The 16,298-nt window shown below is 43.7% G+C and overlaps 1 protein-coding gene across 3 annotated transcripts; it reads right to left on the bottom strand.

Moving 5' to 3' along the window:
* Positions 1 to 2,234: 2,234 nt before the first annotated feature.
* Positions 2,235 to 12,934, bottom strand: LOC123107348 (ent-copalyl diphosphate synthase 1, chloroplastic). Of its 3 annotated transcripts, none has more exons than XM_044529430.1 (14): positions 12,564 to 12,927; positions 11,743 to 11,829; positions 7,035 to 7,427; positions 6,780 to 6,963; positions 6,457 to 6,671; positions 6,241 to 6,361; positions 6,010 to 6,122; positions 5,656 to 5,882; positions 4,697 to 4,812; positions 4,473 to 4,571; positions 3,960 to 4,202; positions 3,365 to 3,491; positions 3,025 to 3,270; positions 2,235 to 2,669 (listed from the first exon to the last, which is right to left on the bottom strand). In XM_044529430.1, the coding sequence occupies exons 1-14, from the start codon at positions 12,643 to 12,645 to the stop codon at positions 2,445 to 2,447; spliced, it is 2,478 nt and encodes an 825-aa protein (XP_044385365.1). In that variant the 5' UTR covers positions 12,646 to 12,927; the 3' UTR covers positions 2,235 to 2,444. The 3 variants fall into 3 exon arrangements, 2 of the variants coding, with proteins under 2 accessions (XP_044385365.1, XP_044385305.1); XM_044529370.1 differs by having other exon boundaries at positions 7,035 to 7,436; positions 12,564 to 12,926; XR_006451687.1 differs by having other exon boundaries at positions 2,431 to 2,669; positions 3,025 to 3,158; positions 7,035 to 7,436; positions 12,564 to 12,934.
* Positions 12,935 to 16,298: the final 3,364 nt, after the last annotated feature.

Genomic DNA, 16,298 nt, shown 5'->3' with positions numbered 1-16,298 from the left:
TCTCCGATACTCGGAGTGACAAATCCTAATCTCGATCTATGCCAACTCAACAAACACCATTGGAGACAGTTGTAGAGCACCATTATAATCACCCAGCTACGTTGTGACATTTGGTAGCACACAAAGTGTTCCTCCGGTATTCGGGAGTTGCATGATCTCATAGTCATAGGAACATGTATAAGTTATGGAGAAAGCAATAGCAACAAACTAAACGATCATCGTGCTAAGCTAACGGATGGGTCAAGTCAATCACATCATTCTCTAATGATGTGCTAATGATGTGATCTCGTTAATCAAATGACAACTCATGTCTATGGTTAGGAAACATAATCATCATTGATTCAACGAGCTAGTCAAGTAGAGGCAAACTAGTGATACTCTATTTGTTTATGTATTCACACATGTACTAAGTTTCTGGTTAATACAATTCTAGCATGAATAATAAACATTTATCATGATATAAGGAAATATAAATAACAACTTTATTATTGCCTCTAGGGCATATTTCCTTCAACATTGCATGTGCTTTTCGACACGATTGCATGGCCTTTCCTGAATGTGATTCTATGTTTTAGGATTTTTCCAAGATGTTTGCTTTGGATCGCCACTCTTTTATGAACTATCGACACAAAAGTTGTTGTAAATGGTGGCACTAGCAATTCTATTTTTTGCATGCTAGAGGTTTGAGGCAGGGAGATCCAATATCTCCAATGTTGTTCCTAGTTATGGACATTCTGAGTCATATTATCTGAAGCAAAGTGGAAGAAGTTCAAGTTTTGGGGGCAATGCGCAATCTTGACATTCGGTATCACATTTCCCTCTTCACCAACGACGTGGTCCTTTTTCTTAGACATGTCTAGCATGAATGTGTCCCCACTAGAGAGCTTCTTTTCAATTTTGCAACAGTTTCTGGAATGCTTGTTAATATGGATAAGAGCCAGGTGATTCCCATCAGGTGCGAGGAGGATAAAGTACACCTTGCTGGCCTTTTGCGAAGCCTGTTTCGAACATTCCTGTGCAAATATATGGGGCTTCCCCTTAGTCCATGGAGGATGTGGAAAGTTGATCCTCAGCCGCTGGTCGATAGTGTTGCTCATGCAATTTCCACCTGGGAAACTTTGATGCTTAAGCGTGCTGATCGACTCATCTTAACTAGTTTTGTCCTCTTGTCCACTCCATTTTTTTGTATGCCAACACGTGATTCGAATTTCTATGGAGAGGTGCGATGATGCCAAGGGGGCCATTGTCTAGTGGTTTGGGAGGTGGTTTGCAGACCAAAATCCCTAGATGAGCTCGGCTGGCCTAATTTAAAATTGATGAATGCAGCCTTGCATGCTAGATGGTACTGGCTCGAGTGATCTAAGGAGGATCGGCCATGGAAGGACCTCAAAATCAACGCGTTGAGACTACCTAAGGAGATCTTCTACTACACCAAGAACAAATTTAGTTTGTGGAACGATATGAAAATTGTAATCTCGCAAGATGCATTGATTAATGGGGGTACAGGTTAATATTGCCCCTGATCTTCTTCCCTTCGTGTGCCCCAAAGCACTATCTGACACTGTGGTGCTCACTCTTGAGGAGGGAAATGGGTCCAAAATTCATGGTCAATTTTCATTACCGGCAATTGCGCAATTATGTATCTTATGGGAAGCTCAACCATGTTCAATTGAATAAAATGGTTGAGGATCAGTTCACCTAGAAGCTTGAAACTAATGGTAATTTCTCATCTCAATTTTCCTAAAAAGCCTTGTTTAAAGGGCTTGAGGAATTCCCTAGTCTAGAACAAGTGTGGTCCTCGCATGCGTATCTTCAGGCTAAAGTGTTTGTTTGACCGGTACTGCATAACAACTGCTGGACTACAGATAGGCTAGCCCAGAGGGGATTGCCGCATCAACCATTAGTCCACTTTGCTGCCAGGAACCAGAGAGCATGCATCACCTATTGGTGTAGTGCCCCTTCTCACAACGAGTCTGGTATGATGTTATGCAATCTTTGACTCCATTAGGGGATTCGACTATCTGCGAATGGTTGTTTCATATGGCATGGTCACCCTTGCCAAGAGGCATGCTATGGGCATGCATAAACTATGGCTTGAGCGCAGTGGTAGGACCTTTGACAGAATTGCATCAAGCCAGCAGGTGGTGGTGGACAAAATCTTATAAGAAATCTACCTAGGGGAATTCACGTAGAGTACTAGTAGATGTTTGTGATATCTTGCAGGGCCTTTCAGCCATGTAATATCCTCCTACAAATGTAAAACTCTTCTTCAATCTTAATATAAAAGACATGCAAAGCTTTTGCGGGTTCTGGAAAAAATATCAACCTAACAACCAACTTCCAATAGGAGAACTATCACTTACGCGCCATTCCACCAGCATTCCTACAACATTTCTTTGTATGTACAATTTCACTTCCATCCCCATCATTGTAAGTTTTTTCTTTCAAAAGACATGTTCAAAAATAACTTTTGAAACATGTCTATCAAATATGTAGGAAGGGCAATTAGCAACATAGTAACAACTTTTCACAACACTCCAGAAGGTTTGCTTCATGTTGTTACTTGCTCTATCATCATATGACTGAAGAATATTTTGGGCAAGTTCTTGCATGTCCACCTCAATTTTCTTGTCCATGCGACTTGTTACTGCCTTATTCTCCTCAGTGTCCTATAAATTGCATCATTAGTACAATGGTTAAAAATGTAGAAGTTGAAAAATTATAGTTATTAAAAGCAACTTGTAGCTATGCGGTATGAAATATGTGGACCAACTTACAATAGCTATCATAAATATATTACATGCCCATGTAATACATAATTGTAGCTTATATAGAAAAAATAGGTGGCTCTTTTTCCAATGGGAAGTACCTTTTGTAGTTTGTGTGTACATGCAAATATTGTACGTAGTAGATAGCAACAAAAGTAAACACACGTTGCACCGACAAATGAAAAGAAAAATACAATCACCAATGTATCACATGGTTAACCACAAAAATGTCAAGAAAATTAAGCATAAAAGTTACCTGTGAAAGTAACATCCTGTGGTGAAGGCTGTCACAGATAGAGGATGCAAGTTGAATAAACCAAGTATTGTCCTTGCTATTTACCATAGATGATGCTTCACCAATTCGTCCAGCACAAATCTCGATAATTTTAACTAGAAGCAAAGATGATTGTTTGTCATGAACCATGCATAACCCTGTTTCAATAACGCTCATATTGTTTGTGCCATCATCTCTATTTATCTCTTGCATCATCCATTCGACCCACTAGAAGTTCAAAGATATATATTAGAATTTCTATCTAAGAGAGACCATTGCATTTAATAACTCCCAGACATGCGCAATTGCTCATTTAACTTACAACACAACGTAACAAATTGTTGATGTGCATGGGTTCTTCACCAACATGTAGCGCCGTTTGTGCCAATAAATCAATAAGCTTCTCAAGTGCGCCCACAAGAATTTCCACTTTTGCATCTCCTTTAAGCCTAGATGCACAAATTGTGTCATACGAAGCATATTTAAAATGAAAAGAGTCTATAACGAAAGACTATGTTTTTCTAATAGTACAGTGACGAATTACTACATGGTTGTGCTTAAAGATATTGTGTGACATTTTATCAAGTAAAAAAGAATTATTATTCAAATATGGGGATCTTAAGTTTACCCCCTCCGTCCCAAACTCCTTGTCTTAAATTTGTCTAGATATGGATGTATCTAATACTAAAACTTGACTTGATACATCCGTATTTAGATAAATTTAAGACAAGAATTTTGGGACGGAGGGGGTACAAAATAAAAATGTATTACACATATGTATCTTAATTGTTCACTGGTGGAAATCATATACCAAATTACTAGGATTAGTCAAAAGTGGTCCAATTAAGCATGCAAATATTTACCATATGACGTGATGATTTAGACTGTATATAGGGATGCTCGTTTAATGTACTTACCATGATATATCATTATTTCCTTCATAGAGGCCACCATGCATAAACCGTTCCACCATTTTATTACCCGACAAATCGCTACGAAGATATTTAGAAATAATGTTGGCCATCACTGATGCTTTGGCCCATGCAAGTCGCTCTGTGGCACGACTTGGTTCAAAAATGCAAGCGGCAGCTAGAAAATAAGCTCTCAATACATCTCTTGGAGCCACCCCAAAAGCCTCGAGGCCATTCTCTGTAAACCACCTAGGTGCATGGAAATATAAGTTCTCATGAAGGAAAATGTGATATAATTAATAAATAGTCTTGCTAAAGCACATCTAAATGTGGCATAAGTATTGCACATCTAAGTCCTATATCATTGATCTTACGTCGAGATTCGTGTGGATAATTCCTTTTTTTTCCTCTTTATGCTTGATTCACTCACTTAGATGTGCAATAACTAGCGCACATCTAGATGTACTCTAGACACATCCATTAACAAAATACAGAGTATTATGTAAGATTGATGCATACTTTTGTAGGCTATGCCACTCAAGCTGATGTTGGATTTGGCAGCGATTGAAATCACGCTTTGCCAGCTCGAGATAGGTGTTGTTGTTCACAAGTGGCATCCTGCGAAAGCCATTCAGTTTATCACATATTGATAAGTCAGTTCTACATTGCCTTTGTTGTGCAACGAACAAACTAAAATTGTTTAAAATTGATTGGTGCACCGTCGTAAACCATTTTTGTTTTACCTGTAGAGTGTCTTCCCAATCCAGACATCATCATCACCGCCATATTGATCTAGGTAGACTCTTGCTTCTACACGCGGCAAGCTTGCATACCAAGGAAAGTCCAGTGCATATTGTACCTATGATCACATACAGAGTTATTTACGTTATTGTACATATCCATATATGGTTATTTTGTTTCGGTTTCTAAAATACTTATATTGTAATATCAACTGCAATCCCTCTCTAGTTGTTGAGAGCTACTCCCCCCGTCCTTAAAAAAGTATACTTTCAACTTTGTTGAAGGGTCAAACTATCTCAAAGTTTAACCGAGTTTGTGCAAAAATATATCAATGCTTGTGAAACCAAATAGGTATATGACGAAAATATATCTTATCACGAATCTAATGCTACTAATTTGATGACGTAAATGTTGATCTGTTATTGTATAAATACGGTCAAATATATTATTTTTTTGACTTTTCAATAAAGTTGAAAGTACATTTTTTTAAGGACGGAGGGAGTACGTTACTTCCCATTCTGTCTAAAGCGATTGATTAGTAGGATGGAGTCTCAAGCTTTGATGAATATGCTTCAGGATTCAAGCCATTAACAATGAGATAGCATCGGATATTATTATTATGAATTGCTGTAGCACCTGGTCTGTAAGGAATGATAAAATCTTTAGACAAGCTTCGACCCACCTCAATGGATGGATCTTTTATCTTATATTTTTGATTAAGGGTTTAGATATTACACCTGGTCTCTGCATAGTTAAGATGCACACAGCCAAACCAAATCTAGTTTCTCCTCGCAAAAAAACAAATCCAGTTTCTGAACTAATTGTACAATATGTTTCATAAAACGGGCATAGGTTGAGTGACACTTTGTTTCCTTTTTTTCACTTGCATGTCCATACTTTTTTTAAATGAAAATATACGGTCACCGGGTCAAAAAGAAAAAGGATGGAGGTGTTTAATTACCTCGCCTGGTAGATCCTTTGAAATGATCCATTTGTCCCGGATCGTGCCCCGGGCCTCCCTTTGTCTAAGGAACTCATAGGAGAATCTGCCAGCACGCTGCAGCACGTCCTCTCCGGGAAATCTTACCTGAGAGGCCCTGTTCAGGTTGTACATCCCAGTGACCGCCTGTGTTGATTGCCCCACGAAACAGAAGAACTCCCCATCCTTCTCAAAGTTCTCGAACACGCCTGCGGATCGGCATCGGTTTTGTTTTGTTTGTCACGCGACGTAAAAAACTTACACTCGGGAGATATGCACAACATGACAACACCAGTATTTTGATTCAGAAGAGGGAGAACCATGGGTCGTACGTACTTGGGGAGACGTTGTATCGGTGCAGCCGCAGCAGCCGGAACGCCATGGCTGTGTCGTCCACGTCTACCACGGCAGAGTTCCTCGCCCAGCATATCCCCCCCTCAGTCCAGTGCCTACAGCATATATGAGTAAAGAGGTTAGAAGAAGCTTTGGTCATGGAGCGAGAAGAAGTTTAAGGTCAGCACACCGATGTTCAGCAAAACACAGCTATATATGAAGGAGGAACCAAACCTGTGGACATAGTCCAAGCACTGTTTGATTTCTTGCTTGAAGTAGCGCGAGATCCCAAGGCGCTCCAGCCGATCGACGACCCAGATGTGCTCGAAGAGATCGACCGGGTAAACATTGGGAACTGAAAAATGCATGGTCAGCCAAGACGAATAATGTACTCCAGTCCAACGTCAGTGTTGTACTGCATGGGACGGGTTTCATTAATTGATCTCTTACCCCCTCCGTCGAACTTCTTCACGATCCTGTCTATATACTCGAAGCATTTTGCGTCACCGGTCTGCATGAGAGCAGAGGCTGTAGCCGCCGGAGAAAACAGGAAGGACCCGTCACTGGACTGGAGCCTGAGGATCTTGCGCCAGTCCACCCCGGGCATCCCTTCAAGGGAGTGCAGGATCGTCGTCGGAATGCTGTGCATCATCTCCATCGGAATCCTTCGGATCAAAGTAATCAGCAATGTAGTTACAGAAATGTTAGCCTCTCCATCGACATGGGAAGAAATTGAAGGCAAAGATGCTGCACTTGTCTAGGAGGATATGTACTTTTTGAGCTTCACTTCTCTGTTGGCATATATGCGCTGCAGAGCATGGTGGTCATACGGGAACACCACGTCCAGGCTCCTGGCCGCCTCCAGGAGAGAAGGGAAGGCGATCTCGAAGCCGATGGGCATCGACTCCGAGTCTTCCTCGGCCAGCCTCCACATGTTGTCCTCCAGAAAACTCAGCCCTGATCGAGTGAACAAAACGCACGTTCAGTTTCACCAAACTCATGCCTGGTTCAGTGTGCATGCATGGTACCTCTCGTGCAGTTTTCGGGGCCGAGCGACCATTTGGTGAGAGCCACGACGCACGCGAGGGTGTTGGTGATCCGGTCGTAGGCGGAGAAGAGGGCCGCGTCGCCCCAGGAGCCGTCGGGCAGCTGGTTCCCGAGGATCCACCGGAGGGCGGCGGGGAACTGGGCCCCGTCTCCGCCGTCGAGCCTCGGCACCAGGGCCACCCAGGCCGTGTCGTACGCCGACACGCTGATCTCGCCGTCGCCCATCGACCCGAGCATGGCCTTCACCCGGTCGATCAGCGGCTGCTCGAGCTCTGTCCCAGGAATCACACGGTGCCCGTCCAGGTCGCGTGCTTCCTCTTCCTCGGGCCGTTCTAGAATCTGGATGTCATTTCCGGCAGGTTTCGCTTGCAGCCCTGCAGGTACTACGTCGAAACAAACGAATGAATGCCAGAATGATTACAATTACAAGGTTGTGTATTTTAGTATTTCCTTCGTCCTAAATTAGTTGACGGTCAAACGAATATATCAGTAGTAACCAGCTTAGAACATAAGCTTAGGACATATCAAAAGTGATAATCAAATATTTGTACAGAGCCATATGTGCACACCAAGAACTGTCTTAAGGTATAAAGACATCTTTAACCGATCCTTTATAACCAATTAGAGAAGTAAAAATACGGTTTTACTCCTCTAACCGGTACCTAGCTGATCCTTTATCAGTCGTAAGGGAGTAAAATTTTACTTCTCTTCTTAAAAGTTTCTCTATATTTACTCTTTCTTTTGGTGGCCGAATAAAAGCTTTCTTCGCGTGAAGGCCTTCTCGTGGCCGGCCGGTGACTTACGTGAAGCTCGTATGGCCTTGCTGGTGACCTCGGGCCTCTTCGGTGACCCTTGCCCGTACTACTACTGGTACGACCACTAAATGCTGCTATTGCGCGTCGCTGTTGCGTGTGTTGGTCGCCGCCGCCAGTGTGTGCTGTTGCTGTTGCTGCTGCTGCTCGCCGCCGCCGGTGTGTGTTGATACTGCTTGTTGCCGATGTGTGTTGCTCACCGCTGCTTCTCCCCGTTGCGTGCTGCTACTGCTCGCCGCTGCTCCGTCGCCAGTGCGTGCTGCTACTGTTCGCCGCCGGTGCGTGCTACTACTGCTCGCCGCTGCTCCGCCGCCGGTGCGTGCTGCTACTGCTGCTTGCCACTGCTCCATCGTCGGTGCGTGCTGCCACTGTTCATGGTCGGTGCGTGCTGCTACTGCTCGCCGCTGCTCCACCGCCAACGCCAGTGCGTGCTGCTACTACTGTTGCTCGCCGCTGCTCCGCCACCGTTGCGTGTTACTACTGCTGCTGCTCGCCGCTGCTCCGCGGCCGTGCTGCTGCTGCTCGCCGCCGCCGGTGCATGCTTATGATGTTGCTGCTCCTTCCAATTGCGTGCCTCTGCTGCTTGCTGCCGGCGTGGTTACCATGGTTGTCACTGGCTGCGGAGGTGCGTAGCAAGTGTTCGACAAAATATATGAGCCAAAATTTATGTTTATTCTGTTATATACAGAGGATCAGCTAGGTTCGGTCAAAATTTAATGAAATAAATACACTCCACTAATATTTATATTCCTTTACTTTTCAAGGGATCGGTTAGAGTTGGTCTAATAATGGTCAAAATGTCACCCGCTGCATGACTTTGTCTTATAATAATAGGAGTATCAAAGCTTCAGCTCAGGCCCAGTTTGACGTGACCAACAAGGAATTGCACGCAAAGTTGGCAGAAGTAACATGGGCGGCCGCAAGCTCATACTGACTTTCAACTGATAAGAAAGGCAGGGAATTTCATCGTTTTTGCCACAGAGCCTCACTGATTTCTGTCACTGGGAGCATGGAGTTGTGTGCTAGCTAAAGGCACCTTATCCAAAGAAACCAAACGAAACCTTTCCTGATCACGTCTCTTTTTGTGGGCATATGAACTTTGCATAAGCACACCCTCTACTATCCGATCTAATCCTTCCTAACTTTCACATGCCAGTCTCAGTCGAATCTCTGATCATATTATTCCGTAACCAAATTGGTAGACCGGCCGGATATTCGGCTCAAAAGAACGCCGGGCCCGTACTTACTTAGAGACCAAGTTCGGCGCCAGGAAAGCATGCATCGATCCTACGTTGTACTAAGATAGCGTGAGCTTAATTGAATTAATGGGTGAGCTTCACCTAGGTAGATATATAGTATTGACGGTAACAAGAATAACAGTACGTCGAGGATCTTTCTATCATCGTATTGACTTTAAACTACAGAAGCATTTTTTTTCCCCTGTAGTTGCATGCTTTTGGATCTGATGAGAAAGCTACATCCTTTGTTTTTCTGTTTTTGCAGGGGAAAAGCTACATTTTTTGTTCTTTTTTTTTTTGCGGGGGTGCTACATTCTTTATTCAACTGTAGATTTTTCATACAGGTTTCGATTCCTTTTCTTCACGAGACCGAAAACCATGTAGCCGTTGACGCTGTCTCATCTACTAATTAGTGTGTTGTGCGCTAAAAGTTCTCAACCCTACCCCCCTCACGGCTAAATATCTGGTGCTCCGGGAGCACTTAAGCTCAGGTGCTCCCATGCGAGCTCCACCGTTGGATCTTGATCAGGTGGTTATCTATGGAGCACTCGGGCTTACGCATAATTAAGGGACTCTTAGAGGTTCTTTTTGCAAATTTTCTAGAGCACCTCAAGTGACCGTTGGCTGAGATCAAATGGCCGAGCTCGCGTGGGAGCACCTAAGCTTAGGTGGCTGATATTCTGCCACCCCCTCCCCCCTTTCCTTCTCACTTGTATATATTCTCTTGTGTTTCTGTCTAGTCTGTTGGTATCTTTCCATCTCCTCTTGGTGAAAATGGCATGTTGCATTGTTTGTGTAAAAAGAACTAGAGTCGTTGACAGAACATTTGTTCTTGTCCCTGCCCTCTTGGTATTTGTCGCTATCTTCCAAACTCCTCTTGCCGATAATTGGCACAATATGTCATTTTGCTAAAAATAGAAATAGTAAGATTCGCTTGACGGTTAATCTATTCTTGTCTCACCCCGGACACTAGTACATAATTTTCTCGTGTTTTCTTTGTACTTTGTCAATATATTTTGAACTCCCATTGGCGATAATTGACACGATATGCCATTTTGTTAAAAAGAAAATTCTTAGATTCACTTGACGAGATAATTGTTCTTGTCTCGCTGACCCCGCTTTCCCTTTCTACTATGTATTTTTCTCATGTTTTCTTTGTAATTTGTCGGTATCTTTCAAATCTTGCGATAAATGACACTATATGTCGTTTTGTCAAAAACTAAATTTTAGATTCACTTAATGGATAATTTGCTCTTGTCTCGCCGCCCCCCTCCCTCTAGTAGGTATATTTCTTGTGTTTTCTTTGTATAGTTTGTCTATATCTTTCGAATCTTGGTGATAAGTGACACTATATTTCGTTTCGTAAAAAGAAATCCTTGGATTCACTTAACAGATAATTTGTTCTTGTCTCGCCGACCCACCCCCTCTAGTAGGTATATTTGTCGTGTTTTCTTTGTATACTTTGTTTGTATATTTCAAATCTTGGTCATAAATGACACGATATGTTGTTTTGTAAAAAGAAATCCTTAGATTCACTTAACGGATAATTTGTTACGGTCTCACTGCTCCCCCCCCCCACCTTCTAGTAGGTATTTTTTTTCTCGCGTTTCCTTTGTACTTTTGTCGGTATCTTTCAAATCTTGGAGATAAATGTCACTACAAGTCGTCTTGTAAAAAAGGAAACCCTTAGATTCACTTAAAAGATAATTTGTTCTTGTCTCACCCCCCCCCCCCCCCCTCTAGTTGGCACTTTTCTCGTGTTTTCCTGTAGTTTGTCGGTGTCTTTCGAATCTTGGAGATAAATGACACTATATGTAGTTTTGTAAAAAAAGAATTCCTCGTATTGACTTAACGGACAATTTGTTCTTCTCTCACCGACCCCCCACTCTCTAGTAGGGCTTTTTCTCGTGTTCTCTTTGTACTTTGTCGGTATCTTTTGAATCCTGATGGAGCATTTGTTTGTGTCTCATCCAGTAACTTGAGTGTCTGTTAAGTACTTGAGAGAGGTTAGAAAAGAAAGAAAAAAGTGTGTTTACCCCCCCCCCCCCCCCCCCCCCCCACACACACACACACATAAAAAAGCATATTTGCTGGTTCTTTTTAGAGGCCTTAGATTAGGAAAAAAACATTTTGCTCCACGGCTGGTATAAGACGCACGTATGAACTCACGGGAGGCCCTTTTCGTTGACAGACACCGGAGGCCCTTGGATGAACTAATACGAGCACGTGTGGTAATGTGTGAGTATGGCAATAAAAAGGAACATAATGAGATGAAGAAAGAAAAAAGAAAAAGAGAACATCATTAACTGCCTATTTCGTGGAGTGCGTAGGCTGGCATATTTGTATGATATATGACAGATAGGGAAACAAGACACGAAAACGGGAGTAGTAAGTAATTGGCATATGCTACGACGCTTGTGCTGCCCAAGTATAGTAACGTATAAGACGCTTGCGGTGTTAGCTCCTAGCTGTATATAGATACTCCTAGATGGTAACGCTAAGCAAAAAAGGACAGTAGTAGTAAGGGTAAAAGCGATGGATGCATGGAGCGATGGAGAAGAGCGGCGGGCATAAAGCAAAGCGAGAGATAAGACACAAGATTACCGGGCCCCAGCCCAAGTCAGGGCAATGATACGTACCTTTGGTAGGAGTACTGGATACGCTGCTGGTCCGTCGAGCGACGCGCGTGCCGCCGGCATCTCCTTTGCCGCGCAAACGGCATGGACCTGATTGTTCAAAGCCAAAGTGATCAGACCCAATCCAATCTTTTCTCAACACAAGTATACATCATCCCAAAAGAAAACGGAAAGAAAAGGCACAGGCTACAAAAATGTGTAGATATACACACGTAACCTCGCGAAAAAGAAAAAATTGAAGATAATAATCACGAAGAACTCGTTTGCCAGCTTCGTTTCAAGCACGTACGTGAACAGGGAGAAAGGGCTGTCAGCTGCAGGCAGCGAACTGCACTGCAGAAGCCATCAAAATCTGCCGGCGAGTGACAGACAAGAACTCGTGCCACAGAAGGTGAGAGGTGGATCGGAGCTGCATGTGCTGGCGCGCACGAAAAAATTGCGAGGTCGATCTTACCGGAGAAGAAGAGACTGGCGAATCCGTAGAAAAGAGTACTAGCAGAATTGGGCGAAAATTAATCCGTACGTTGAGCATGCAGTGGTTCTGACCCGTCTGTACATGCGTATATACGCTGCACCCGTAGAATTAATGGCGGGGACGAAGCTAGAATAAAAAAATCTTGATGGATCATGTATATGACGGTGAGGAGTGATCAGTAGTAAGCCAGCGAAGGATTTTCCGATTTCCAAATTTTAATGGCTGTACACGCACACAAAGAAAACATCGTATAGCAGAAGAAATTAAACCAGCGTTCCGTTTGAAGAAACAGAGAAGAAACCAGCGCCAGCGGCAAGCGAGAAGCATGGCAGGAAGGGACATCCATCACCTTTGGCGAGAGCACGCGGCAGCAGCCGGGGTTCACCGTGGCGGAAGGGCGCCCCCGCCGGCGAGGAGAGGCGGAGCTGCATGCTGGCCGGGCTGCAATATGCATGCACGTGCCTCAATTCCACCGCCTGCGGGTCGCTCTATTTATAACCGTCGATCCAGCCCCGACGAGGAGCTAAGGACGACGATGAGCTGATGGTGACGGCGATCGAGCGAGGGGATAAGGATCGGAGCGCGCTGGTTTGGGCAAGTGATTAACAGGGGCAGTTAATGGGCAAAAAGTAGGAAAAACACGAGGTTTATTTGGAGGGATGCCTAGCTATGTGTTGGTGGGTGCATATATATGCAAGGGGTAGCGAGAGAATGGGCTGGGCTGGGCTGGGCAGGGTTGGAGATGGTTAGAGAGGAAGGAGGAGGAGGGGGACAGAGGGCTTGTGGGAGAAGGGAATGATTCGGGGCGAGGAAAGCTCCTGGTAGTGGACAAAAACCTTAAACCGTCTCCCTTGTGAACGGGTGGTGCAAGGGCGACATTCTCTTCCCACACGCGATGATGCTCCTCTATAATCAGTCCAGAGACTTCTTTTTTCTTCAAGTGTTGTTGATCTGTTTTGGAGTGAAAGAGAGGGCAACCGTAATCTATATATGTATGGGAATATGATATTACTGTCCACCGTGTGGTATCTCCCGATCAATCATCGTCCCTGCGGCAAAACACTCATTTCACATCCTGGTAAAGCCGAATCCACATAAACAAGGAATTAGTAGAAGGGGAAGTGCATGGATGAATCCGGGTATATATGAACCCACTTTGAAAAACACATTTTTAAATGCTAGAAAAAACTCCAAAAAAAGGCGGCACGGATACGTATTCATGTTATATGTGTGTGCATAATGTTTCACGGAAAAATAATTTTTTTTAGCCTGTGCAAAAAAGACAAAAAAAATGTGTCCTAAAACGCTATTTAGAAGCACTGAAATTTATCTTTTTTGCGGAGACAAAACAATAAGATATTTTTTCGTAAAACTTTATGCTGCGCACACACATTTGTGAACATGTATGCATAGAATTTTCTTTTATTTTTTTTTATTTTAAAACATACTTAAAATGCATTTTTTTAAAGTGGGTGCAGATGCCCGTCATGCCCTAGTAGAAGCTAGAAGTGGAACTTCATCTTCAGTGCCTGCATGGAAGCAGGGGGAATCCTATTTAGGGGGATCCTATTTAGGGCTGTAGGCGTCAGTTTCTTCTGTTTCTGCAAACCGGCGCCTGCAGGCACCTTAGCTGGGCTCAGCCCATTTAGCGTTTGTTTTTATCCGTTTTGAAGTGCAAAATTGGTGCGAGCCAGAGAATCAATCTCTAGACCTCTGCGCTCTCAGCGCACTGAGCTAACCACTAGGGCCATCGCGAACTTATCAATGGAAACCGCTTCCATACTTTATTTCTTCCCCAATTCGGATCTCTTTTTTTTTCTATTTTTCTGTCCATTTTTCCTTTTCTATTTATTTCTTTTTTTTGAAATGCTTGATTGTAAATCGATGAATTTTTTCTTAATAATCAAAGAACGTTTTAAAAAAATTCATGAACTTTTATCCAAATTGTTGAACTTTTTCAAACTTTGTGAACTTTTTTTAACATTTGATGAACTTTTCTCAAAAATCCAAGAACTTATTTTCAAATTCGATGAACTTTTCTCAAATTTAATGAACATTTAAAATTCGTTGACCTTTTTTTATAAAAAATCAATGAACTTTTTTTCAATTTCAATGAAATTTTTTCAAGTTTGATGATTTTTTTTATTTTGATGAACTTTATCTGAAATTCGATGAACTTTTTTACAAAATCTGTGAACTCTTTTCAAAATCGATGAACTTTTTTCAAAATTGAAGAACTTTTTTTTCAAATTGGATGATTTGCTTTCAAATTCAATGAACTCTTTCTCAAATTTGGTGAACTTTTTCATTCAATGATCTTTTTTTCAAATTGGATTAAAAAAATTCAAATTCGATGAACTCTTTTCATTTTCCATTTTTGTGAAGTTTTCTTTTCATTTCATGGTTCATGTGAATGCTTTTTCATATTTATGTTTTCTTTAGTCAAATAATTTATAGTGGGTACGTAATACTAGTACTATATGTTTAATGTTTGTACTGGATGAATGTCAAAGTGCTTAGTTTTCCACAAGTAATCAACAAACTAAACATGGTCCAGTGGTTAACTCGTGTGGGCTTCTACTAGGGCGTCAGCAGTTCAAGTCCCATGTCTTTCCGAATTTAACCTGGCATTTTTCTTTGTCTTTTGCTTTATAGCACGTTGCTGGGCCGGCCTACTTCCTGTCCTTGCGAGCGCCAGGGGCGCGACCCGGCGCCTACATCACTGAATAGGAGATCCCTGGAAGCAGCATGGAGCTACAAACGAAGACTGTGCGGGCCGGGCTGAATTTGATGCTAAATCTTGGTTGTTGCCTTGTAGCGTTGTGTATTCATGGGCTGGGCCTAGGTGAATTTCTATAAATTTTCTCAAAAGTTGGGTGGGCCACGGCCCATTCGGTCACAACGTGGCTGTGCCGGTGCATGGAAGGTAGTTAGGCTAACTCCGACGGCCTTTCTCAAAAAAAAAAGGCTAACTCCGACGGCCACCACATCTGGTCCGGCCGCGTCTGTTTGGGGCTAAACGGACACAAATCGCGGCCCAACGCACCCCTTCAAATGGACTGGCATCCGTTTTTCGTCCGCCTTCGACCCCGGCCCAAACTTGGGTCATGTTTGCATCGAAACGGACAAGGCGCGGATGCACACAAGCGCTCTTTTTGTCCTCCCCCGGCCCGCCCGTCGGAGGAATATACCCCCTTCCCCCCTTCCTTACGCGGCTTGCACCTCTCCCTACCCCCCGCCATAGCCATCGCCGCCCGGCCGCTCCGTCGCTGTCTAGGCCGGCCATCCAACAGCCTCGCAGCTCGACACAATCCCTACCCTCGCCCATTTTCAGAGGAGTTCTTGCCGGCGTTTGTGGGCTTTCTTCGCCGCCTCCGATACTACGGAAACCACAGCCACCGGCGATGCCCATCGGTCCCAACACCACCCCCTAGCGCTACAGGCCCGCCTCCCGCACTCATCTCCTCTACTACACGTCGGCTGTCTATACGAGGAGGCCGAGGTGCTCTTCACCAGCCGCGTCCCAACCACGACCCCCAAGGTGTTCGACACTTTTCTTGCAAGGTGCCATGGATAGCGGGGACAAGTATTTTTGTAAAACTTCATTTGTTCATCGGATGACTCGTTGTTGGATGACAAGTAGCTTGTGGTTCCTGCATTGGTTGTCAATGAACACATTGCTAGGCAGCTGCCTAGGTTCAGGGGATCAATCCCGGGCCATGCTCCAGCATTGAACCACAATAGAGAGAGAGAGAGAGGTCATTCCCTACTCTATGCCGATTACTTTGAGAGTTCCCCTCTCTTCAAACCCCATCATTTCCGGCACCATTTCCGAATGGCGAGGCATGTGTTCAGTCGTATACGGGAGGGAGTGGTAGCATATGATAATTACTTTGAGTGCAAAGATGATGCCCTTGGTAAGGTTGGCTTCTCCTCTTATAAGAAATGCACAACGGCTATTCGTATGCTTGCATACAGAATTCCTGGTGATCTTCTGGATAAGTACGTCCGCATGAGTGAGTCCACATGTTGCGTATTAGTGTATAGGTTCGCAGGGTCGTGGTGGCAGTGTTTGGCCTGAGTA

The sequence above is a fragment of the Triticum aestivum genome, chromosome 1A (genome assembly GCF_018294505.1).
Source record: "Triticum aestivum cultivar Chinese Spring chromosome 1A, IWGSC CS RefSeq v2.1, whole genome shotgun sequence".
NCBI classification, from domain to species: domain Eukaryota; kingdom Viridiplantae; phylum Streptophyta; class Magnoliopsida; order Poales; family Poaceae; genus Triticum; species Triticum aestivum.
This window is presented reverse-complemented; position numbering and strand designations above follow the sequence as displayed.

Coding starts and splice junctions, on each gene's coding strand:
- LOC123107348 (XM_044529370.1), bottom strand. CDS start 12,645: ATGCAGCTCCGCCTCTCCTCGCCGGCGGGGGCGCCCTTCCGCCACGGT. Junction 6,672..6,779: donor AGAGAAGTGAAGCTCAAAAA/GTACATATCCTC, acceptor TTTGATCCGAAG/GATTCCGATGGAGATGATGC. Junction 5,883..6,009: donor CCGATACAACGTCTCCCCAA/GTACGTACGACC, acceptor GCCGATCCGCAG/GCGTGTTCGAGAACTTTGAG.